Source organism: Hippocampus comes, unplaced genomic scaffold (assembly GCF_001891065.2).
Source record: "Hippocampus comes isolate QL1 unplaced genomic scaffold, H_comes_QL1_v1.1 scaffold315, whole genome shotgun sequence".
NCBI classification, from domain to species: domain Eukaryota; kingdom Metazoa; phylum Chordata; class Actinopteri; order Syngnathiformes; family Syngnathidae; genus Hippocampus; species Hippocampus comes.
The window spans coordinates 712071-736885 of NW_017805539.1; the positions used below are offsets into that span (position 1 = coordinate 712071).

The 24815-nt window shown below is 41.3% G+C and overlaps 4 protein-coding genes across 8 annotated transcripts in view; 3 read left to right on the forward strand and 1 right to left on the reverse strand.

Annotated features, from left to right (window-relative positions):
• The first annotated feature begins 686 nt into the window (after positions 1 to 686).
• On the forward strand, positions 687 to 7307 carry dap3 (death associated protein 3). The gene is made up of 12 exons (XM_019878608.1): positions 687 to 1072; positions 1862 to 1975; positions 2092 to 2193; positions 2288 to 2396; positions 2486 to 2578; positions 3062 to 3192; positions 4089 to 4169; positions 5354 to 5518; positions 5589 to 5648; positions 5724 to 5813; positions 6886 to 7003; positions 7085 to 7307. Exons 1-12 carry the CDS (start codon positions 1034 to 1036, stop codon positions 7168 to 7170), a joined length of 1188 nt encoding a protein of 395 aa, XP_019734167.1. The 5' UTR covers positions 687 to 1033; the 3' UTR covers positions 7171 to 7307.
• A 420-nt stretch (positions 7308 to 7727) lies between these two features.
• gba1 (glucosylceramidase beta 1) lies at positions 7728 to 12880 on the forward strand. 2 transcript variants are annotated; one of them, XM_019878604.1, is made up of 11 exons: positions 7728 to 8022; positions 8093 to 8284; positions 8942 to 9088; positions 9253 to 9386; positions 10034 to 10206; positions 10285 to 10374; positions 10449 to 10596; positions 11208 to 11432; positions 11525 to 11688; positions 11772 to 11888; positions 12249 to 12880. In XM_019878604.1, exons 1-11 carry the CDS (start codon positions 7953 to 7955, stop codon positions 12364 to 12366), a joined length of 1578 nt encoding a protein of 525 aa, XP_019734163.1. In that variant the 5' UTR covers positions 7728 to 7952; the 3' UTR covers positions 12367 to 12880. The 2 variants fall into 2 exon arrangements, with proteins under 2 accessions (XP_019734163.1, XP_019734164.1); XM_019878605.1 differs by lacking the exons at positions 7728 to 8022; positions 8093 to 8284 and adding an exon at positions 8810 to 8903 and having other exon boundaries at positions 8974 to 9088.
• A 304-nt stretch (positions 12881 to 13184) lies between these two features.
• On the reverse strand, positions 13185 to 21686 carry rnf115a (ring finger protein 115a). Of its 4 annotated transcripts, none has more exons than XM_019878617.1 (9): positions 16649 to 16725; positions 16506 to 16613; positions 16376 to 16430; positions 15722 to 16005; positions 15481 to 15549; positions 15314 to 15386; positions 15142 to 15235; positions 14197 to 14312; positions 13185 to 14129 (listed from the first exon to the last, which is right to left on the reverse strand). In XM_019878617.1, exons 1-9 carry the CDS (start codon positions 16678 to 16680, stop codon positions 14010 to 14012), a joined length of 951 nt encoding a protein of 316 aa, XP_019734176.1. In that variant the 5' UTR covers positions 16681 to 16725; the 3' UTR covers positions 13185 to 14009. The 4 variants fall into 4 exon arrangements, with proteins under 4 accessions (XP_019734176.1, XP_019734174.1, XP_019734177.1 ...); XM_019878615.1 differs by having other exon boundaries at positions 13401 to 14129; positions 16376 to 16433; positions 16649 to 16722; XM_019878618.1 differs by lacking the exon at positions 16649 to 16725 and adding an exon at positions 21556 to 21686 and having other exon boundaries at positions 13563 to 14129; positions 16506 to 16564.
• Positions 21687 to 23327: 1641 nt separating this feature from the next.
• The window catches only part of lamtor2 (late endosomal/lysosomal adaptor, MAPK and MTOR activator 2), a 6641-nt gene continuing 5153 nt past the window's right edge, over positions 23328 to 24815 (forward strand). The window contains exon 1 of the mRNA XM_019878632.1: positions 23328 to 23573. Coding sequence (XP_019734191.1) covers positions 23506 to 23573 — 68 coding nt within the window. The 5' untranslated portion in view covers positions 23328 to 23505. The remainder of the gene's footprint in view (positions 23574 to 24815) is intronic.

The following is a 24815-nucleotide window of genomic DNA, read 5'->3' on the forward strand; positions in this document are numbered from 1 at the left end:
CACTTCGGTGGCTTGGTGATGAAAGCTGACATCACGAGTGAAGAGGATATCATTAAATTGACAAGTGGAGGCTTCAAGTAACAGTGCAGGTAGCACTCACTTGATTACTCTCGAGAAGTTGTTGGGAGGGTGGGGGCTGGTGCTTGGGTTTGGCATGTGCCGTTGGACCATAAAAGTATTTTCATTTTCTTGGGTGCTTTCTTCTTCTGCTTCAGCTTGGAGTGTAGGAACGAACAGCTGGCCGAAGCAGGAGAAGAGGTGAGAATTGGCTCATTGCATAAAGCAGTTACCCCAAAAACGAGCCAATTTTAGCATGGCAAGAAACATACTGTAGAAATGTGTATTTCTTTATCCTTGGGGTGTTTTAAGAAAGCAAACTACAGTCTTGTCATGACATAAAGATAATTTATTGATTTGTTCGGAACCCCGTCCTGAGGCACTGGCTAGTCTTCCTGGGGTCCTCTTAAAACAACAGTACATTAGATAGCTAGACAAGTGATTCTCAACGTGTGGTACAAGTAATAAAATAATACTCTTCTTCTTATATCTTCATTTAGAAATCCAAATAAAAAATATATTTGCACTCCAATATTATTTGAGAAAAGTCTTGAATCGCTCACGTAAAGAGTCATTAACTCCATTTTACGGTTGTTTTGCCTGATGCGATCTGATTGGCGGTCGTATGAACGTCACTTCCTGTCAGGGAGGCTGCGTGATGGCGGCGCCCCTGACGTATCTGGCACATTGACGGCTGCAGTAGTCGTGCGTGCGGTTTCTCCTCCACGTTATCCTGGGATTTAAACCTGTGAAGGACATTATCCTGAACAATATTTCAAGATAGGGCGCGCTGATAAATGTATTTATGCGCGTTTAGATTCCAAAATAATAGCGTTTTCTGTAACTTACTAGCCAGCTAGCTAGCTGCTACGTTTTTACCTAAGGTGACAGGACGGTGCCATTGTAGCGTTATCTTGGACACATTTTGGTTGAACGCTTGTTTTTATTTTGTATTATATCATCATCTTTATAAAAGATGGCCCTTCACAGAATGCCCCTCAGGCTTCGGCAAACGGTAAGCTTGGAAGGAAGAGTTTATAGGGCTTAAAGCTTCAATTTACGCACCCATCTCTTCAGATTTTGCATTTGCCAAATCATGTCTTGTCTCTCTGTCTGTGACCCATCTGTCTGTCTATTCAACCATCTCTCCATCTTCAAGAAGTACTTAGCTCTCAGTTTTAAAAACACCAACACAGTGGGGCCTCAATGTTCATTAAAAAAAAAAAACGAGACAGAGGTTTGTAAAATGTGTCATTGTAAAATGAAATAAAGTACTGTCTGACCATAAACACTGTACTTAAATATAGGATATGTGAAACTGCACTCAAAAGTTCAACTAAAATATGTTGCAGACAAATGTTTCAAAATTATTGTAAAAAAACAAATAGTTAAAGATTAAATGAGAATATAATGTATTGAACATACAGTAAAAGTTTATTACATCTGAACTATACTTAAAAATGTACTGCACTTTCAAGGAAAAAAATGCACTCTTCATACATGAAAAGTAAAACAAATGCCCTTCTCGACTCAAACTGTCTTTATGTACTAGCTAATTTCATGTTAAATTGTATTTCATGTTTTAAATGTGTAGATTTCATTTGCATTAAATCAGTGGTTCTTTTTCTCCCTATAAATCAGTCTGTATGTCGCGAAGATTGTTTTTCAACTGCTCTTTAAATATAGTGAGTTGAGTGAAACACGAGCAAGAGCCTGCGTACTGCTAGTGGTACAGTACTTATACCACACTTTGAGAATCACTTGTATAGCTCTCTAATCTATCTCTCTTTATATTTTCTTACAGGTGACGCATGTTCGGTGGCTTCATACAAGTGGATTGGGCCAACAGCAGGAAGCGTTAGTGGTTGAGCCAGAACCTGAGCCCTTCTCTGTCTTTAGAACACAGCAGAATGATCCGGTAAGTAGAGCTACTTCTCCTCTACTTATCAGCATGTGTGTGTCTGGTGTGGAAAAACATTTGTTGTGTGTGAATTTGCATGATTTTGATTCGTTCATTTTTCTGGCTCCTGTTAGGCTAGTCAGTCAGAGAAGCATATTGGACAGTTTTACACCATACCACCTGCAGACATCCGCACCCTCTTCCCTCATGGCCTCCCCCGACGATATCAGCAGCAGGTTGGTTCTTTAAGACATCCGGACATTTATATTATTGATAGTTTTTTTTGGGGGACCAATATAGAAGTCTTAAGTGAGAGCTTTCTGTGCATAGGTGAAGACGTTTACCGAAGCAGCCGTGATGGTGAGGCAGCCCGCCCTGGAGGTCATCTCCTACCTGAAGGAAACGGATATGAGCAAACCCGCACAGCGATATATGTTCTGTATCCTTGAGAAATCCGTCACACTGTCTGGAAAATATGACCCAACAAAAGGCAGTCTCCTTCTGTATGAACCTTATTGATTTGTTCAGATGGATTAAAGGGCGGCGGCAAGACATTGTCTCTCTGTCACGCCGTCCACTTTTGCTATACACAGGGATGGCTGGTGCTGCATATACCTGATGGTGAGATTAAAAATGTGTTGACATTTTATCCAAGGAGGAAAAAAAAGACATCAGGAAAAATGTGTGACTACTTTCTCAAAAAGGACTTTTAAAAAATCTCACGTACACTACTTTCTTTTCCCCCCAAAAAAACATACCACTCTTTGATCTAAAAGATACTACTGTACCTTTACTTTTTTCTTGTAAAATTAAGACATTCATTCAGAAAGATATCGCATTTTCTCTCAAAAGAAATGCAATTGTTCTTGAAAATATGACCTTCATCCTCATCGTAAAATAAATGTTCTGTTTTCAGGGTGGCACTAATACGCCTTAGTTAAAGCTATGTCACAACTCCTCTGGATAATTATCCTGCTCTATGACTTGCATGAAAGCAGGTGTTCAGAACATTCAGAGAAAAATAAATAGCAAATCACTTGTCGATTTCTAGTCAAATTAGTGTGTTTTTTTTTTTTTTTTTGTATGTTTGTTTTTTCCGTTTAGCTCACAGCTGGGTGAAGAACTGCAAGGAGCTCCTGCCTTCATCCTTCAACGCCTCTCGCTTCGACCAGCCTTTACAAGCCACCGAGTGGTTGCGCAACTTCAAGATCACCAACGAACCCTTCCTGTCCAAGGTAGAAGCCAAATGTTACATTAAATAGCTGTATGATATAAGACAGCATTCACCTCAAGCGGTAACCAACGAGGCACGTGTAGACATTAAATGGGGCTCCATTGTGTCGTCACAGCAGGTCGGGTTACATGCCGATGCACATAAAGCAGCAGGCGTTGCCGGCAGCTGGAAGGCACGATGGGCTTAATTATTTAATGAGACATTGATGGAAGTCGTTATGCTTTGGCAGTTCACAATCTACTTGGCTGAATTGGAATATCATAATTGACGTCCTGGGATTGATGTCTTTCTGCTTTAAATAGAACATACAGTACAGGTGGACAGACATATTGGTACACTCAGCGGACACTTTCATTTGGTACGCCTGAATTCGCCTAACTGAATTCAATACAGGAGCTGAATCAAAAATTCTGCCTTGAAAATTTTCAGTCCTCATCAAGCTATTCATTTCAAATATGTGTTATTCTTGAAATTTGCATTTAAAATGCACTTTGCGCGGGATAGTGACCGGGCCAGCCCTCGAAGAGTAAAAATCTTCATGTAACTGAAATCTAAAAAAAAAAAATCATCATCAAAAAATGTCAATAAACATTAAATATACGTTTTGCATAAAAGATAGGAGACGCAAATTCCTTCAAACGCTCTTAATTTATAATACAAATGCATTTTTGTAGCTAAAAAAACAAAATTGGCATATTTGTTGTTTTTCAATCGCAACTCAAACCACTTGTGAAAGCTTGGTATATGCTTTTAAAGGATATCAACGATACAGGTACATGTTGTTTTAACAGGAGCAATTCTGATGAAAATGTTTAAAAGCTGCTTTAGCACTACACAAATGTCTTGTGGGGGAAGTAACATTAAAATGTATTCAAACCTTTACTCTTTGGTCTCCAGATAAAGACAAGGCAGCGCTACTTGTGGACGAAGAGAGAGCTCACTGAGGAGGGAAGCCCTCTTGGCGAGCTGGTTGATCAGGTTGTTATTTTTCAGCCTCTCAGACATTTTTCATCACATCACCTCTTGCACATATCTCATACATCAAGCCCCTTATCATACTTTGTCGATGTACAGTGAATCCGATATTCATTGTATTTAATTTTTTAAAAACAGGAGGAAAAAAAATACCTGAAAAGATGTTAAAGGCTTTTTCCTGGCTCAAATTAAGGCAGAGGTGATACCGTCCTGACCAAGAGTTCCAATAAGAATATGACTACTCTCATTTTAAAGCATTCGATTATTAAAGCTTGCATAGGAGAATGTTGGACTCATGGCTTGCGTGGTGGGGCCACTTTTCTTTGAGACACTCAGATTATTTTGAAGCAGCCTTCAAGTGCTGTCTACTTGAGCTGCGAGAGAACGCTGCAGTGTCCGACGTTAAAAAAAAAACAAAAACATCTATCTAAACTACGGTATATATTTTTTAGTATTTGTAACTTTATTAGCTGTAGTGTTTTAAGGTACTGCCATCTTTAATATACTTCTCCTTCTTTTCTGCTGCTTTGTGAAATGCCGTCGCCTAATGTCTTTTTAATGTGTCCAGCCTTTTAGAGCGACAACTCGACACACCCAGGTTCAAATGCTGGGTTTTGTGATATCACACTAAAAAAATTGAGACTTAGAAAATCATTCCAAAACGTAATGTGACCTGTGACCTGTACAACTCAACTGAAAAAACATATCAATCTTTTCAAGAGGGGAGGTTAAAGAAAACAAGTGAGAAAATGTGGTTGCACAGGTGTGCACACCCCTCATAAGTAGTTTGCAGTTTTGCTCATAATTAACTGGTGACACTCAAACTCATGTTAAATGGGAGTAAGCACGCACCTAATAGCATTTAAAGTGTCTCTGATTAACTCCAAATGAAGTTCAGATGTTCTAATAGTTTTTTGTTGACATTTTTGTAGTCACATCTTTCAGCACAAGGAGATTCTGTTATTTATGTTTTACTTCCACTCTTAAAAAAATTTGTTTTAACAATTGATTTCAGTAGGTTATAGGTCAAATTAATGGTGGAAAATGTTTTCAAATGCTGTATCTTGGTTCCGTGTTTATATACAAAAACCTTTTATTTGAACAGGGGTGTGCAGGCTTTTTTTTTTTTTTTTAATCCACCATTGTGGGGGATTATTGTACTCAAATGTGACACATTTCCATGTCAGGGCATCAATCGCGTGAAGAGCAGCAGCGATGTGGTGGGAGCGCTGATGAAGGAGCTGAGGCAGCAGAGCGGGCAGCCGGGCTGTGATTTCCACCTGGCTGTGGCCGTGGACGGCGTCAACGCCCTGTGGGGCAAGTCCAGTATTCAAAAAGAGGACAAGAGCGAGGTGAGTAAATCCGAGTAAGCTTCACGCCGCCTTTGCAGCTACGTCCTCACATGTTTTTGCTTGTCACCAGGTGGACCCAGATGAGCTCACGCTGGTATATAACCTGAGGAAGATGATGCGGAACAACTGGGTGAGAAGAATATGCAAAAAGTGCGGCTGACCAATACCACCCCTTTTTTTTTTCATATGCAACTTCTTGTTTCAGACGGGAGGCGCCATCATCACCACTCTGTCTCATACGGGAGCTGTGTACCCACCCAAATTGGCATACTTGCCCCAGGAGCTGCTCGGAGAGGTCAGGGTTCACGAGTGTGATTCTTTGCTCACTTGAAACACAACTCATGAAGTTGTTGACTTAAGGCACTTATACCTGCACTTGGTTTTCATGGAGCCCACTGTGGGGTAAGTCGCAGGACAGTGCATGGATGAGGCCGGTAAAGTGCACGCCTGCGAATATTTGCTGGTGTTTTTGCAGCAACTGAACTGAAAGTAGCCTCGTGCGTTTTTTATTTTTTTCTAAATACAAGGATGGCGGGAGACAAGCAGCAGTTCAAAGAAGGGTATGGTTTTATCTGATTGTAATGGCACGGATCTGAGGGAGTTTAGGCTCATCTGAAAGCTGAAGCTCTTTGTAGACTGGTTCAAGTTATATTTTAGGCTGAGCAGAGGGAAGTTCCTTTTTAGCGACATCACAGTACGTCATCTATCCTGTTTATTTAACAGTTATCCCTGTTTAGTACATCTACAATACAATACATCCTGATTTATTTTGCGCTTTCACAACAGCTGCAGCTGGAACAAAGCGCTTAACAAAACAGTTAACATAAAGTAAAATAAACACAACACATGACATAAAACACGGACAGTCATGCAATCTTAATCACTTTTCCCTCATATGCTTTGTAGTTTGAAACAGTTCTGGATGAAAGGAGAGAATCAAAGTGTCCTTTTACCAGTGGATCAGAGAAGTCATGCTCAAAATGCGCACACGTCAGCTACAAGCTAAGTTTCAAAGTAAACAAGAAGCCGTAGCGGTCATTGATGAAAAATAAAGATTGGTTCACTTCTCCTGTCCCATGTAAACCCGTTTCAATTCCAAGTGGCGACTCTCAGTTGTAAATACGCATCGGCGCTCCGCGCCGACGCTCCTCTCTCCTCATCCTCAACTTCAGCAGCCATCCATGCAGCCGCACCAACACAGACTGTCCAACAGCGCCGACATCTCCACTGAACAAAACGGGGCTGTGAAAAATGCTGTTGCATTTATACTTGTGGGAGTTTGAATGTTTAGTTCAAGAGGGTTCATGTTAGCTGCTGATAGAAGATATTAAGTCTGTGATGCTAAATTCTGTCGATTTGTCATTTAGAGGGGGTTTGACAACATGGACCCATTCATCCCCGTGTCCGTGCCCTACTACAGTGAGAAAGAGTTTGAGAGCTGCTTTCTCTACTACATGGACCGCAACTGGCTGCAGCATCCCATGAGTAAGAGCCACTCCCTTGGAGACTGTTTCCTCTGAAATACAACCATGTATATGTAATGCTTATCTGACTTTTCCTCTTCAGGCCGAACAGAAGAGGGCAAGAAAGAGATCATCTTCATGACTGACAGGAATCCATCGTTATTGGACAGAATTTGCGCATTCCTATGAGGTCTTAGACAGCAACCACACATGTCACACACAAATATCTGCACACTAGAAATGCAGAAACTCAATATTCATGTCTATAATCTGTAAATTATTCGTTCACTGTTTGTTAATAAATGTTCAAACTACCAACTTTTTTTTTTAAATTAAAGGTGTCTTGCTTTTCCAAAAGTTAATTTGCGTGAACGGTCTACACGTGCCACGCGATTGACTGGTGACCTGTTCTGGGTGTGCCTCTCTCCTCTTTGCAGTCAGATGGATTAGGCTTCACCTCACCCGAGATGCTGAGTGGGACAAGTATTTTAGAAAATGAATGGATGGCAAAAATGGCAATTAATTACTTGTATGAACATGACTCTGCAGAATAGGTTTGGGGATGCATTCCTAAAATAATTATTATGCGAAAAAATTAACCTCCATACCTTTTTTTAATAGTCCTGTCATTCGAGCGAAAAAAAAAAACACTTTCCATTTTCTCCCGATTAAACAGCACCTCCAACTGGCTCATCTGTGGTACTTCACGTGGGGCATACCGGCACATCCGGGTCATTGCAAACCACGCGAGTATCACGTGATTACTTCCTCAAAACAAACCGTAAACTTACCAGCAAAGGAATGACAGACTGTGCAAAGTTCAAACCATTTCAATGCAACGAAGCTTGTCGAGAGTTCACTTTAATGGCGCAGTAATGAATTTGCGGTCGTATTGACTCATATACTCGTGGCTGAGTTTAATTTCGTGCCTCGTGATATCCGACGACAGGTAGAAAGTGTCCCTCTACAAAATGTTGCTGTCATTGCATTGCGCTTTTTCGCTAGCAGCCATTTTCCAAACAACAACAACGACCACCACAGGTAACAAACACGACCTCCTTTAGAATGTGTTAAATGTGGCAACATTAATTTTGTGTCTTCTCCCAACAAGAACGCAGCAAGTGTGCCGCCAGAAGCTTCGGCCATGACTCAGTGGTGTGTGAGTGTAACACTACGTACTGCGACACCTTGGGCACCGGTTCTCTTCCCCCGCTGGGTCACTACATCTCCTACCTGAGCACCATGGCCGGAAGCCGGCTAGAGGACGCCCAAGGCCCAGTCAGACCCAACAGAACCGGTGCTGGTAAGTCTTATGCAGGGTGGAAAAGTTTCTTCTAAAATGTAATGAACAGTGTGTCTACAAATCCTGTGACCATTTATTGCTATATATATATATATATGTTATATTGCTGCCATTTGAAAGTTACTAAGTATACAATAGTGTCAATAGTAGTATCTGTGGATTGTAATGCAATTTTTAAGTAATTAAAATAGTTCCCAGGTGTCTGTGGCCCACGGCTTGATTTTGCAGTGGACCCTGGGTTCACAAACTGAGAATTCATTTAAAAACTGTTTGCGAAGCCAAATATTATTTTCTAAATAAACTGAATGAAAATCCAATTAATCTGTTCGAGACCTACGAGTTATTTGTTGTGAGATCCCGGATACAAGTGGCCGAAATGAGTTTCCTCCGCAGGGTGTCCGGGCTCTCTCTCCCTTAGAGATAAGTTGAGAAACTCGGTCATCCACAGTGGCTCAGAGTTGACCCGCTTCTCCTCCACGTTGAGAGAAGCCAGATGAGGTGGCTCGGGCATCTAATGATGATGCCTCCTGGATGCCTCCCTGGTTAGGTGTTCCTGGCATGTCCCACTGGCAGTAGGCACCGAGGATGACCCAAGGCACGCGGGAGAGACTATGTGTGGGTGTGTTAATCATATAATATGTCACATGTCTCCCTCAGGCCTGAGACTAACTCTCCTTCCAAACAAGAAGTACCAGAAGATGAGAGGATTTGGTGGAGCGATGACAGACGCAGCAGCACTGAACATCCTGTCGCTTTCAGCTGGAGCACAAGACCAACTGCTGAAACAATACTTCTCTAAAGAAGGTACGTCACATCTAATGAAATACAACTTTGAGATAATAGCTCAGTTTTGATTGACACTGTCAGAGAGGTATTCATCGAACAATATGCAGGGGTAATGAAAATGTTCAAAACACCTTGATGTAAAAAAGATGAAAGCTATTTCAAAATATTTTTTTGTTTGGCAGGTATAGGTTATACTGTGGTGCGTGTGCCCATGGCCAGCTGTGACTTCTCCACACGTCTGTACACGTATGCTGACACGCGGGACGACTACAGCCTTCACAATTTCACTCTGGCCCCTGAAGATGTACACATGAAGGTTAGGAAACACACAAACTGAGACAAACATGGAGGGAGAGGATGATAGACATATACAGAAAGAAAGACAAAAGAATGAGACAGAAGGTAATTCATGCGACTCCTTCAATGTTCCTATGGCCTTATGGCATCCTTCTTAACCAGTTTCCATCATGTCTAATCTTGTCTATTCGTCAATGTTGGAGAGACTTCCAGTTTTTGGTAATGCCACTGTTGTGCCACATTTTCTATACTTGATGATGACTATCACTGTGTTCCATGGTGTATTGTAATGGCTTTTTGGAAATTTTATACCCTTTTCCTGACTGATATTTTTGAACAATGAGATACCTATGATGTGGAAGCTGAAAAATGTTTTTTAAAAAAAAAGTCAGGAAAACGCAGTCGAAGATTTGAACTTTCTTTGGGGTTAATCAGAGGCACTTTAAACAGTGGCAGGTGTGTGCTGACTCCTATTTTACATAGGTCTTAAATGGCTGATTGGTCACTTCAGAACTCAGCCACATCTAAGCTGTGAGGGTGTGCACACTTGTGCAACCATGTTATCTCAGTTTATATTTACTTCATATCCCAGAGAGAGAGAGACACACAGACACACACAAACACAGAGTACTGAATGTCTGAATCCTCTGTGACTTGTGTTGTTAGATCCCTCTGCTGCAGAGAGCCCAGGCCATGGCTCCGCAACCTTTGTCTCTGCTGGGCAGTGCCTGGAGCGCCCCCGCCTGGATGAAGACAAACGGAGCTCTCATAGGAAAAGGGTCCTTGAAGGGAAAACCCGGTGGAAAGGAGCACAAAAGCTGGGCTCAATACTATATACGGTGATTGATGTACATACAGCATGTTGTTATAAGAGCATGTAATATCGTATTCTGATTGTTACTATTTGTGCCTCTAAGATTCCTTGAGGAATATGCCAAGTATAATTTGACGTTTTGGGCTGTGACCACAGGGAATGAACCTACAGCAGGACAGATAACAAACTACAGGTGTCATATTTCACTCAGGATATTAGAGTTCGAATATCAAAAGATTTCGAGACGGCATGTTTGTCTCCCTGCAGTTTCCAGGCGCTGGGCTTCACCCCCGAAGAGCAGAGGGACTGGGTGGCCTTAGACCTGGGCCCTGCACTCCACGCTTCGGCTTTTCCGCACACTCACATCCTCCTGCTGGACGACAACCGTCTTCTGCTGCCTTACTGGGCCAAAGTGGTAAGTGCAGCACAGTGGATACTACATTTTCAGGTGACTCATCTGCATTGGACAGAAACAGTATACTCTAGTGATCAAATCTGAATTACAAGCACGAGCTATAATAGCAGCTGTTTGACAGAGCAATCCCTCAAAAAAGAGGCCAAGATTGCAACTCCCAGTTGAAGTTTTCTCTAAAACTAAATGCCGAACAAAGAGAATTTCACAATGTGAATCATAAAACCGTAGTCATAATCAAAACCAAACTATATAAAAGCAAGACTGGAATTTTTTTTTTGTTTGTTTTACAGACAGCAGAGGCTGCTCTTTTCTCTTCTCAAAGCCATTCATGTGCTCCAAGGCCATTGCTGACTTGCCAAAACACATTCAAAAAAGACAATTGAACATGAAAAAGAGGAAGTCGAAAAAAAAAACGAGAGAAAAAAATGCAACCATCTTCACTGAAAAAAACTGTAAATACGAATGGTAAATTAGCAATGACATAAAACACAGGACAGGTATATAAAAAAGCTCTCTTTTTTTTTTTGTGGAATCTTTAGTGTCAATGCATGTTCATCGACCACACCAAATTATATTTTCTATGCCGAGACTTGTGATGTGACTCCCACCAGGTGCTAAGTGACATCCACGCAGGTCGATACATCCACGGGGTGGCGGTGCACTGGTACATGGACGGCCTGTTCCCCGCCGGGCCCACCCTGGGATCCACCCACCAACTTTACCCGGAGTATTACCTGTTTGGCACTGAGGCCTGCGCAGGCTGGAAGCCGCCAGACCGGGGGGTGAAACTGGGCAGCTGGCAGAGGGCCGAACAATACGCGCATGATATCATAGAGGTAGGATGGCGGGTGTTCCGGGAGTGTGAGTCAGCAGGCCCGTAGGCTGTCACTGCAAGCCGGGACTAGTTTGTTTATTTCTTCATGTTCAGGATTTAAATCATTACATGACGGGCTGGACTGACTGGAATCTGGCTCTGGATCAGACTGGCGGGCCCAACTGGGTAAAGAACTTCGTGGACAGCCCCATCATAGTTGACGCTAAGCATGACGTTTTCTACAAGCAGCCAACCTTCTACGCATTGGCCCACTTTAGGTAGTCAGGCGGACCTTAATCATTGAATATTTTTAGAGTGCAGTCAAATTCTTTTTTTTTTTTTTTTTTTCCTTCGGACATAGTAAGTTCCTGTGTGAGGGCTCTCAGCGAGTTGGTGTGTCCGCCAGTGGGGAAACAAACCTGAAATTCTCAGCCTTCATCCGACCAGATGGCGTAGCGGTGCTCATCATCCTCAACAGGTTGTATGGTCCAGTTCGGCATTCACGTTTAAACATAAAACAAAGATAATTACACCTCAAAACAAACACACAGCTTGGCATGTTTAGCGTTTCAAAATGCACCACACGTTTTCAGTGGGGGACGGGTCTGGACTGCTGGCAGGCTAGTCTAGTACTCGCATTCTTTTATTATGAAGCCACCCTGTTGTAACATGTACAGAATGTGGCTTTGGAATCGGGGTTTGTAGAACAACTTGGAAGTCAACAAGATTCAGGGAACAGTTTGTGTTCAACTTTGGAGGTTCCTTCCACTCTGTGAGCGAGCGATTGATTGAGTAAGTGTGACTTGGCTCTAAAAAAAACTGTGTATGTGTCGTTTAGGTCATCATCGGCCATCCAGTTTGAGGTGTGGGACCCATTGGTGGGCTACATCCCCTCCACAGCACCGCCTCATTCCTTACTCACGCTTGCTTGGTACACATCGGGATTCAATATGTAATATGTTTTTACTGTTCGCATGCAGGTGAGCCTTAGGACTTTTTTTTTTTTTAAACTACTATAAAACTTTTGTTCTCTCACATTTCCTACAGAAGTTATGTATATTAGAGGCACACTGAAGGACCCCAAAATAGCTACGACAAGAATAAACTCGGAAGTGTGCCAAGGATCAAGGCAAAATGATTCATGATAAAAACATTTGATCGTTGAAATGAGATCTTACCGTCTTCAAAGAAAAAAAACTTGACATTTTATAAGTAAATATTATGTGAGAATAAATTTGTAAAAGTGCAAGAAAAAAGTTGCAATACTGGAAGGGAAAGAAAGAGCAGGGATTATGAGAATGTGTTTACTACTGTATTCATTTTATAGAAATCTCACGTTTAAATGAGAATGTTTTAATATTTCCAAAAAAAGTCAAAATATGAAGAATTGTCATTTTGCAATAGTTAAAGTAAAATTTTTACTTGAACTATTTTCAGTCTTTTTAGCGTGACCTATTAATCCACAAAAAAGACATTTGGAGATGAAATCCACACTTAAGTTGCTATGTTACCAGTGTTTGTTGAGAACAATTGCCTTAACTTTTAAAGTGTTAAGCCCCCCCCTCCCCGCTATGAGGCTGTGTGAATTTGTAAATTTGCTCCACAAATTTTTTTGACATGTAAAACCATCTTTTGCATGGTTTATTTACATTCCTAACCACATTAGTATTTTGACACATGCACTTTGTACTTGACGTTTATTGCTATTTAATTTCAAATAAAACTTCATCTGTATTGTTTAGCCTGGGTTGACTTTGTGAGAGACAAATGGAAACCCATTTTTTCACTTTATTAATACATCATAGACATATTTCATTTATATAATATACAGTTTGTTAACCATGTATGTCATTCACATTTGTGTCTCCATTCTTGATGTTTTTCTTAGCAAACCTTTTAACTTTGGACTACAATTATTTACATTTAAAAAAAAAAAGTGGTAAAAATGTGGTCTTGCAGAGAGGACTAAAATGAAAGGGATGACATCAGATTATAATATGTACACCAGCAGAAGTAGGTGGAATTGAAAAAGTGGGGCGAGCGCTGATGATTATGAGTCATTTCATTGGCGTGAAGGTTTTAAGACGTCATTTCCCTTTTAGGAATGCTTAAAACAAATGTTAAGCCAAAGAAATATGCTCGTGGAACGTCAAATAATAAATAGTTTATGAATGTTTACAGCAATGTGGCGACTTGGGAGATACAAAAGCTTGACATTTGCCCAAAATAGTGTTTAAAAGGGGAAGTGGCTTGAGGGGTAAACATGAATTGGCCTCACCTGGAGTGGAAACGAGACCTTAAAGGGGACATGTTATGGAAATGAACGAGCTAATTGCTTGTATACAATCATGTATAGGGTGAGAGGTGACTCAGTTGCATGAAACAGAACAGACCCCCTCCAAAACCGTATCCTGGACTTTTAACTAAAGCATGTCACAGAATTCGTAAAAACAAACAAGATGTGATGGGCGTGTACATGGTTCAGGAGAAAAAAGACATTGAACAGAATAGTACAAAAAAGTGACGGCAACAGAGGCGAGGGGGGCGCGAGAACCGTCTTCTCGGCATGTTTTTTTTTTTTTTTCCCCACCGTCCGTCTTCAGAAGGACCATCTCTCCTGTGTGCGGGGGTCCATGGAGAGGGTGGGGGACTCTGATGGAGGCTGGGTGCTGCTGTCTTCGCCGTTCAAACTCTTCCGACAAACGGGACACGTGTCGTGCTGCGGAACAACCGCTCGGTGTTAACTCGGCTCGAGTGTGACGACAATGTTGGTTGTTGTGACTCACCATCTCCAGCCACGGTACTATACAGGCCGAATGGAAGAAGTGGTTACAGGGGAGCTGTCTGACGGCCTCGCCCACTTCAAAGTCTTCTTTGCACACTGGACATTCCATACAACAGTCTGCCCACACAAGTTGAACACTCATTTCATTACTTTGGAATGGATGTGATCAGCAAGTCCATCGATGACGCCTCGAAGCTTTTTGAACTCTGAACAACCCAAATATTTTTTCCGTCTGTCTTTAGGAATTGTATTTGAGTAACCGTGCTGTCCAGCAAAAGAACATGGCGTCTGAAGAAGATCAGATTCGTGATGAACACCGAGTGGGGTGACGGACATTTGCTTTTAAACTGCAGCTGTTCATGGTGAGCATATTAGCATCCACTGTTGTTAGGAGAATATACACTAAAAAGTGAGACACTCAATGTAGTTGTTATGTGAACAGATATTCAGGTCGTTCCACGGCAGGCTATTTTTATTGTTGGCTACACTGCTAATGGGGGTGTGCCCTGACAGAAAAAAGTTCACGGACAACATTTTTGGTGATGTAATTTGTGAGCAGTTTTTCACTTTCATTATTACCCTCATCTACAGGAGTACTCGAGTTCTACTGGTCCCAGCATTTCATGGTTACAAACGGCACAGAATAGACTAGTTTTCACAGCGGCGTCAGACTGTATTGACTCGAGGCACAAGAAAACGCTCACTCTGACACCCTATTCGAGTCTACAATGGTTACTTATGTAGGTAGTCCTAATATGTAATTCTTTGTACAATTCAGACAAATGGAAATGGGGTTTTAGTAAGATGTGAAAATCAGTGGTGACATACATTTAAACGGCATTATAGATTCCTAGTCAAAAATAAACCACACTAGTTGTGTCAAACGTAAAGTGACTTTAAGGACACCGTGTGCATGATAACGTGAGAAACGATGTGCGAGGCTAACCTGCTTGTTCCTGAGAAATATTCACAAAGGGTAAAGAAGAGATCCTCTCTTTCTCTGCTGGAGGAGGCCCTGTGTTCTCCAGCTGGCCTAGTAACTACACACATACAAAATGCTCAGCACTGAGGACGGGGGAAAAAAACAAACAAAACAGATATGGCGTAATTTGCTGTACTTGTGTTATGACAGCATCCAGGCCACCCTGTCCCCAAGCGTAGTCTCCTGGATTAGAATGCAGCATCCCTGTCCTGAAGAAGCACAAAGCACCAGTTGTCGTTGGTCATGTTGTAAGATGAAATCACGCTCTGACCAAAATCAAGTTAACTAGTGAAGGCATTTCACCACGACAGCGGCGGCGAGCCGGAGACTCCAGAGTTGGCAAAGAGGCCGGCAAGGAACTGTTGTACGATCCTGAGTAGGGGACAATGAAAGTTTAATGCATCGTTTCTTAACATCTGTAAAGCAAAGGTACATATTTGACATGAGCAAAATCTCACGGCGCACCACCAAATAACTGGCGTAGAAATACTAAAATAGAGAAAGATCATGTCATTGTTTTGCCTATCAGCTGATGCCAACCCACCCTTCGACAGCGGGCGAGCGGTCGGGCCTGCTGCTGACTCTGGACCTGTACCTCCTCTGGGTGTGTAGGCGCGGGGGGCGCGCCGGGCCCCAGTGGTCGCCGGCACTCAGCGAACCCGCCAAGGGCCCCCCGAGGCCGGCGGGGACAGAGCCCCCAATGGGCCCGCTTCCGAAACCCCCAAAGTCGCTGAGCCCACCCAGGCGCCCGCCGGGGAGCCGGGGTTCCGAGTCGGGGTTGTCGCCGTCGATGGAAAATGGCCGCTCCATTAACAGCAGGTGCCAGAGCTGCGAGGACGATGACAACACGACATCGGAGGTTAGTTGTCAATTGTGGCTATAGCGACTCCCGTATAAACGTGTGTTTTGTTGAGGTTTGTTCAACACAACGATTGAAAGTGATCCCAACCTTTCAGCATTTGCTGTCTTTTTTGCACACTTCTGACTCAACGCCATTGCGGCGTCTTATATCTGTACAGAATTGTGGGCGAGTCTGCAGTAGCATTCGTTTTTGTAAAAAAAAAAAAAAAAAAAAAAAAAAAAATCACTTCAAATCTTGGAGGCAGAGATTTAGTTTCAACTTTATCTTGAAGTGAATTATTTGAATTATTCGTTTAATCGTTTCAGTCACAGGCTGTCACTCAGGTAAGAAACGTACCTCTGCAAACTGAGTGGTTGTGTCATCTAGTCCATTGGCGCCGCCCTCTAGGAGGCTGCTGGAATTACAGAAAAAAATAAATGGCGGCTTATCATGACTCGAAACCCATTGAACGAGTCGCGTCTTTTACCTGGAATCTTCCGTCACTTCCTCGATGAAGCCCGAGTCACAGCGAGGACAGATGTATTCCTTGAAAAAGTCAGAGCACACACTTAGACATTGTGATAAACACTCCACAGATTGAAGAAAGAACACAATTTAGATATTCAAACACATTCGTGTTGAATGTTGACCAGAATGAGCATTGAACATAAACAAAAGTCATTGGCAAAACAGCATTAAAAAAAAAACTTAACATGATGACAGACCACTAAAATTATACTCAACGATGTTAGACCGGCAGTCATTGTTTTTCGAGACCCACTCATATCTGTTGACGGTCAAACATGCATTACAAAAGAGATAATTTCAGCGTGTAGTTGTTTCTCATGAAGATGCACGTTGTTATATATGAGCCCCAACAGTTATCCGAATGACGCAGCTGTGCACTGATGCTTGTAATATTAAGACCTTTCATTCCTTCCAGTGAAAGCGTTCCTTTTTTACCGCGTTGGATTTTGCAGGCGCACCTACATGTTTGTAGTCGTACAGAGTTTGAGTAGTGTGGGTTTGTGTGTGTTATCCAGCAAGTCTTCTGACAAACATTCTGGGCTGTTGCTCTTCGTCATGAGGTCGTCGACACCGTGAGTCAGGTGACCTCTGCCTGTCACGAGCATTTAGACTAGGGGATGGCTAACTGGCGAACACATGCGGCCCGCGAGACACACACACACACACACACACACACACACACACACACACACACACACACACACACACACACACGCGTACGTGTATACACACTGTATATGTTTGTGGGTGTATCTATCTATCTATCTACAGAGAGAGAGAGAGAGCTACACATACACACACATGTATGTATACATACATATATATTATATAAAAGGGTTCATTGTAATTAAATAAATTATAAATGAAATGTAAAAAGCGTATTAACAAATTATTTGACATATTTTACATTTTTTATTTGTGACCCCCCCCCCAACTACTCCCATCTCCAAATGATTTGGCCTGTCTGTTTGAAAAATCAAATGCTGCCCTTGAACACCAAAGTTTGCCGACCCCTGCTTTAAAATATGAAACGCACGTTTGTTTTCTTCAATACGTTCTTCTTCACTGTTGCTAGCTTCTGTTCAAAGTCGGTTGTGACATGAAAAGGTGGCGTATTCCAGTCATTGAAAGTTACTCAAGAGGTTGAGCTGGTCTGCCAACCACACCTAACGCACGTTCGACACCATAACAGACGGCGCTCACGTGATTTTTGGCACGTCAAAGTCAGCTCCGTGATCAGACACGGTTGGGATGTCTTCGTAGGAAGCCACCTAGGCTATTATTTGAACAATGACATGGAGACGTGGGTGGCATTCGGCTTGGAAAGGAGGAAATCTCATCAGCATGAGACAAGCACGCTGGGATTGCTCTCGCCCAGGCCAAATACACAACAATTCAGTCCGGTCAGAAGATTAGATTCCGTGTGTCGAAAATATTTACACCACACATTAAAAAGTCAGACGCAAAATTAGAGCGACCTTAAATTAATCAATAATGTCAGGATATTTCACGGGAGCGCGCTTCAGTGGACATTCGCTTGAGCCGAGACAGAATTGCACATTCAGATAATTTCTCTGGTGTTTAACTCTTTCATGCACCCTGTAACCTGATACAAAAAAAACGTTGGTTTGACCTCTGGGGGTTAAAAAAAAAATTAAGCAGCTTCCTGGGATGGATTGTGTTCAGTTGTTTCAATAAAGATGGATGCAGGAATTATGAACATGATATTTTATGTGAGAATTCAGGCTGTGACGAATGTTTATTTTAATATTTTTGGATTAAAAAATAACTTGATTTTGTTCATTTCAATCCCTCTATTTTAAAACAAAATATTCTTTCAAATTGACTGCGCAGAAAATGCACAAATTAATTATGATTCAGTAACTGGTTTGGTCTGTAACATGTCAGAAAATAGGTTGTTGTCCAAGTTAAAAGCAAATGCTTTCATTTTGATTCAACACAGCGGCTCGGATAATGGACAAAGATAATCAGTCCGCTTTCATGGACGACTACAAAAAAAATCTATATTTACACTTGATAAGATGACTTGAAGCTGAATGAAGAAACAATTGGACACCGAAATTAAAAAAGTAATTTAATCGATGATCAAAAATTATTTGGTAATCGATTAGTTACGCGTCGATTGATTGTCGCACCTCTGGTGAGAATGACGTTTTCTGTTGAATAACTATTTCAGGTGCACTTTTTTATGCTTCTTTCTTCCCACCAAGTGTAAACGGAGTCCTCTAATGCCTCGGCGGCAGTCAAATGAAGTCATTTTGCAAATTTAGGTGGCGGCAGCACATGCGCTTGGGACTCGTTCTCAGCCTTTGGGCAGAGTGCATCACCGTTTGCGAATCTTTCGGTGTTTGGCGCCACACATAAAACAGCTTGGCGGATTGATTGACAGTTTTGTCTTTTGTGGTGTCCGTGTTCACGACTTTGTCTGCCTTTTACCATTGTTTTTGTTGCACATTAACACTCCTGCGCCATGCGTTTGCATACATTGCATTTATGACCCAAATTGCATTATGGCTGCATGACGAATCAATTTGATAAATTAAATGACATTTCTATTTGTCAGCACAATTTTTGTTTGTGCTTTTCTCATTCTAGACGTGAATAAAGTGGGACTAGTTTCCAAGAACAGTCAGTGGTGCCACATTTTCCTGATATTCTGCAGCTTCTTTGTGAAAAAAAAAAACCCAGACTTTAATTCCTGCTAAGAAATAGACAACATCGAAAAAAAACCCCAGACTTTAATTCCTGCTAAGAAATAGACAACATGAGCAGAATTTTTATTTTTACATTGTTGTACATATAACAAGAAAAGGAACCCAGTGGAAGAAGGGGAAAAAGTTGATTCAAATTTATCAAAATGTATCTTTTAATGCCATATTGATGAGCCCTAATTTTAAACAAGGAATGGCAGTAGGGTAGTCCTCGCAGGAATCCGCGATTGCGCAATTTGCCGCAGATTTGAAAGCCACCCTCGGATATAAGGGCGCAGTGCAGAATATTACATTTACGTGTAGTTTCTAACCAGATGCACGCAAAAGACAACGACATACGGCAGTGTTTACGGAAGTAAATAGGATCCAGCGTGTCAGGGTTCATTTTTTAATCATCATGTATCGACAGAGGAATCATACGGGAGGTGGTGGAATTATTTTGGGGAAGCAAGGCAATGCTTTTCTTTCTCTTTATTTCATGGAGACGTCCAGTAAAGATACCATCACATAACGGCGACGTCTACTCATGGTGACGTCATGTCACTGCAGCGCGTAAAAAATCGACTGTTTGTGTGGTCGAATTCTATTTCTCAGCATACTGTGTAAAGTATGTTTACGATCTCCAGGTCAAGTGGCGAGTTTACACTTGAAATCTTTGCTGTAATATAATTTGTTCTGCCGCAAACACATAGTAAGGTGAAATGTTTTACGCTTTATAAGTAATGAGAATAAAATCTAGTGTTATATTATTAATTTGAAATAAATCCGCTTTACAGGGACAAAGACAATAATGGTGTTGATTATTTTATAACCACAATGTTCCACACAGTGTTTTGGTTTTTATTGATAATTTCCTAAAAGAATTCTTACTTCATTAGAGCATTGATTTGCTTTATAACTGGTCATTTTAGATTTTTTTTTTTTTTAAATGCCCACGGACTAAACGTTTTTTCTCTGCAGACTCCTGGGGGGACTTGCAGGGGATCAAACAGAATTCACTAAGAAGTATGAATCACATAATGACTTTTTTCAATCTTTAACTGTCGAGTGTTACAACGGGGGCCGGGGACCCTTCTCCTAGCTTGTAGCAGACGTGTGCACATTTTCAGCATGACGTCTCTGATCCACTGGTGAAAGGACACTTTGATCCTCTCCTCTTTCATCTATAACTGCTTCGGACAACAAAGTGTATGCAGAAAAGTGGTGAAGATTGCACGACTGTCTTGTGTCCTATGTGTTGTGTTGTGTTATTTTTGTTATTTTGACTTCAAAATGGCGCCGCGAGAGTGGCTGCCTTTCCAGCAGCTCCTATATTTTGTTGTTCTACTTCTTCCTTTCATAACTTTGCTGCTGTGTATTGGGAATTTCTCCATTGCGAGACTAATAAAGGTTTTCTTATCTTATCTTATCCTACTGGGGGACATTTTAGTTTCGTTTCAGCTAAGCCAGTGGTTCTCTCAAACTTTGCCCTCCAAGTACCACCATAATTACCAACATAAACTGTAATAGGATACTAGTCCTTACAAAACGAAGCAGAAGTTTTATTCCTGAAAAATGCACTGTATTTTCAAATTGTTTAAGCCACTGTAACATTATACACTGTTTGAACATTAACACTGTGCTTCAATGTAAGCTAAAAAAAACTACACCAAGTGCATTCAAAGACTTGTTAACATTTTTCACAAGCAATTCATAAAGATTAAATGCACATGTACTGAACTTAGTTAAATACAAATCAACTGGCTTTGAGTCTTGAATGTTTGGGAGTTTTTGTTTGTGTACGTTGTGGTGTTAAATTTAAGCCTGCATTCATGCTACTCCCATGTTTCCATTTCAAATTGAAAGTAAGTGTCGATGAATGCAAAACTCCCTTGCTTAGTCAATGACTGTGACTTCTGATCCCACTATGGGGGGTGGGGAAATCAGTTAAAATAGGCTTCATATGTCCTTATTTCGATCAGCAGTGTATTTTAATGCAACACACAACAACCAGAACAGACAAATCGTGGCTTGAGGCTAACTCTTGTTTTTGCAACAAAAAAAAAAAAAAATCGGCCCCTTTGTTTGAAATGTCCATTGATAGATCCATTTGCAGTTGTTACCGGTGTGTATACCGCGTTCACAACTGCAACAACAAACGCCGCTGACTGCTAGCAGGCTAGCTAGCTTCTTCGCTAAGGAAGACAAGCGGAGCACACGGTAATCGGACAAGACGCCAACTTGTCAACCAAGCAAATACGATGACATACAGTCGACATTGAAAGACGAACCTCTTACCGGAAGTTTCGGGTTTACTTCTCCCTTACAACAGTGACAGAAAAACCGATGCGGGGGAACAGCCGCAGCCTCCGCCATCTTCCCCAAGCCAGCACACAAACAGTGACGTCGGTCCTCCACCAAGTCACTACGAGGACCCGCCTCCTTCCCGGCATGCACCTTGCCGCAAACTGGTCAATCACAGCAAGGTGTAACCTGCTTGCGGAAGTGCTTGTCTGTTGACAAACGTAGAATAGTATGTGTCCTTTTTCTAACAGCACAGAATTACTTTTTTTTTTTTTTTTAAATTCAAGATCTGTATTCGACTACGGCTGACGAACGGTTATGAAGAGCTTGGAGCGGGGACGACTTATGGCTTCTGTGAAACCCAACTAAACTCAACTGTATTAAAGATAAGATAAAACCTTTATTAGTCTCACCATGGAGAAATTCCCAATTCACAGCAGCAGTGGTATGAAAGGAAGAAGTAGAAGAACAAAATATAGGAGCTGCTGTAAAGGCAGCCACTCTCGCAGCGCCAGCTTGAAGTCAAAATAATACAACACAACACATAAGACACAGACAACTACGGCTGACGAACGGTTATGAAGAGCTTGGAGCGGGGACGACTTATGGCTTCTGTGAAACCCAACTAAACTCAACTGTATTAAAGATAAGATAAAACCTTTATTAGTCTCACCATGGAGAAATTCCCAATTCACAGCAGCAGTGGTATGAAAGGAAGAAGTAGAAGAACAAAATATAGGAGCTGCTGTAAAGGCAGCCACTCTCGCAGCGCCAGCTTGAAGTCAAAATAATACAACACAACACATAAGACACAGACAGTCGTGCAATCTTAACCACTTTTCTGCATCCTCTTTGTTGTATGAAGCAGTTATAGATGAAAGATAGGTTATAGAGCACTTTAAAACAATCATCGCTGTATAAAAAGTGCTGTAGATGGAGCAAATGTTATATACTGTATACAACAATAAAAAAATTATTAACACAGAAAACTTAAAAATGGTAATTATTCATGTATCAAATAAGAGCTCGGTGATAATTATGCAACGTTTGAAAATCCGATTGGACATTCTCTCTGTAATTTTGCATTCCTAAAATTGATAACGACTTTAAACAAACTTGCGATACGATATAACAAGAACAGAACTTGATCAGGCGGTTAAATGTTTGTCTCTTAACAAATCCCCGAGTCCAGATGGATTTACAGGGAACTTTTATCGTCATTTTTGGGGAGACAAAAAGGAATTATTGTATGATACTGTTTCAGATATCTTTCAATCCTGCAGTCCACCTCCCACAATGTGTCAAGGAGTTATTATTTCTATCCTGAAAGAAGATACAGACCAAAGAATTATTGAAAACAGAAGACCAATTACTCCACAATACAGATTATAAACAATAAAGATTATCAAATTTGAAAGTGTTGAAAGCACTGCCTAAGGAGTTTATTTTTCTAACCAAAAACATTTGAACATCAACCCACAATTGGGTACTATCTTTCATAAAGTAAAACGAGCAAAAACCTTTTTCCATAATGATGGTTATTCAAAGTAATTATACAAAGTAATTTCATCTGTGCTGTATGTTACACATTGAGCATATTTGACAATAAAAGCTGACCTTATTCCCAGTTTCACTCTTTGGACTGTGCAGGCATCCTTGGTATTTTAATTTTCGTGCCGTTTCAAACGCAGAATGCGCGGACACTTGGCCCCCATTATTTTAGTCTCGCCGTAGGCGCACAGCTCAAATTAAGGGCTACCTGTTGCGGCAGCTGGCGAGCCACCACTTCCGGTGTCTCCGGCTGCCAGAGGAAGTAACGTGACTAGAGCCTGCTGCCACAAAATGCGCTAGCCCCGTAGTAGCATAGTGACAAGTGCTTTCCACTTTTTTTCCATCCGTATTTCCTTCAAGACAGCAGTCTGACGTCGAAGAGTGACAGCTGCCATGTTGCGACCGAAGGCTTTGACGCAGGTTCTGAGCCAAGCCAACACAAACGGAGTCCAAAGCACACTGTGAGTACTCCTAGCCTAGCCGAATGCTAACCCTGTCAGCCGTTTTAAAAACTTTTAAAGTGGCGAATACCGACTTATTAAACAATATTTAACGTCCTGCCATCACATGAAATGATTTTGTAAAGGTTGCCAAAGACGCTGAATGCCAACTTTTTTCATTACTTTATGTAGGATGACCATATTTTGATTTCCAAAATAGAAGCTCGGCTCGAGATATTAAAATGATACTCGAAGATCTTTTACATTATTACATTTTCAATACCAATGATGTTGTGATATTTCACACGTTCCTAAAGAAATTACATCTTTATCATCCAACGAAGACATATATATATATATATATATATATATATATATATATATACATATATATATATACATATATATACATATATATATATATATATACATATATATACATATATACACACACACACACAAAATTATCATGTTAATTGTGAATAATTAATTTGTGATATTAGGCGCATTGTTTTTTTAATAGCGTTAATCTAATTTTAATCTCTAACTTTTTTGTTTGTGTAGGTGGGTTGTCTTTTTATAATCCCCCTTTTTATGTGTTGGCTTCCTGTGTTCGAGTTGTTGAGGGTGGGAAACAATGGTCAGTCACAGCCTGAAACGGACATTGATTGGCTGTAATTATGTTTGGGCTTGTTTAGCATAAACTGATAGACTCCCATTGGAGTTGGGCGGGATTAGTAAAAAGCGGTGAGGAGAGGAGAGGTGAACATGGAGGAGCATGTGAGAGTTCTCGACCCAATAAATGGAAAATTTACATTCCATAAAACGCCCTGACGGCATTACTGATAAAGGGAGAGTGTTGTGCCTAATTTGTAAGAAAGAGTTTGCTTCCCACCGAAGCAGCTCAAGTTTAGCCTCCCACATCAATGCAAAGCACCCAGTCTCGAGTGCAGCCACAGCTAACGTTAGCATCGAAAGCGTTAGCAATAGAGCGAGCCATAGCAAAGCTCTTCACCAAACTAAACTCGGGAAGAAGAACACCCCGCATACGAGGTATGAAGTCAGCATAGCTGCGGTGCCCTCTGTACCCTACTAGAAGCGATTGATGTTTATTTCAGCACTTGTGAAAGCGCTATATAAATCAGGATGTACAGTAAATATTCCCATCCCCGGAATTCTATGAAAAGGAATTTCCTTCACCCGGAACAAAAACCTGTGCATTAACATTTTGACTACGATATTACATGTTACCGGAACTTACGT

Bases quoted from the DNA above. Each gene is read 5' to 3' on its own strand.
- dap3 (XM_019878608.1), top strand. From the start codon at position 1,034: ATGGCCCTTCACAGAATGCCCCTCAGGCTTCGGCAAACG. The intron at 1,073-1,861 runs GTAAGCTTGGAA...ATTTTCTTACAG, and splicing joins CCCTCAGGCTTCGGCAAACG to GTGACGCATGTTCGGTGGCT. The intron at 2,194-2,287 runs GTTGGTTCTTTA...TTCTGTGCATAG, and splicing joins CCCGACGATATCAGCAGCAG to GTGAAGACGTTTACCGAAGC.
- rnf115a (XM_019878615.1), bottom strand. From the start codon at position 16,680: ATGCTCATTCTGGTCAACATTCAACACGAATG. The intron at 16,614-16,648 runs TGTTTGAATATC...CTTTCTTCAATC, and splicing joins GTCAACATTCAACACGAATG to TGTGGAGTGTTTATCACAAT. The intron at 16,434-16,505 runs GTAAAAGACGCG...CTGTAATTCCAG, and splicing joins GAAGTGACGGAAGATTCCAG to CAGCCTCCTAGAGGGCGGCG.
- gba1 (XM_019878604.1), top strand. From the start codon at position 7,953: ATGTTGCTGTCATTGCATTGCGCTTTTTCGCTAGCAGCCATTTTCCAA. The intron at 8,285-8,941 runs GTAAGTCTTATG...TGTCTCCCTCAG, and splicing joins ACCCAACAGAACCGGTGCTG to GCCTGAGACTAACTCTCCTT. The intron at 10,375-10,448 runs GTGTCATATTTC...GTCTCCCTGCAG, and splicing joins GGACAGATAACAAACTACAG to TTTCCAGGCGCTGGGCTTCA.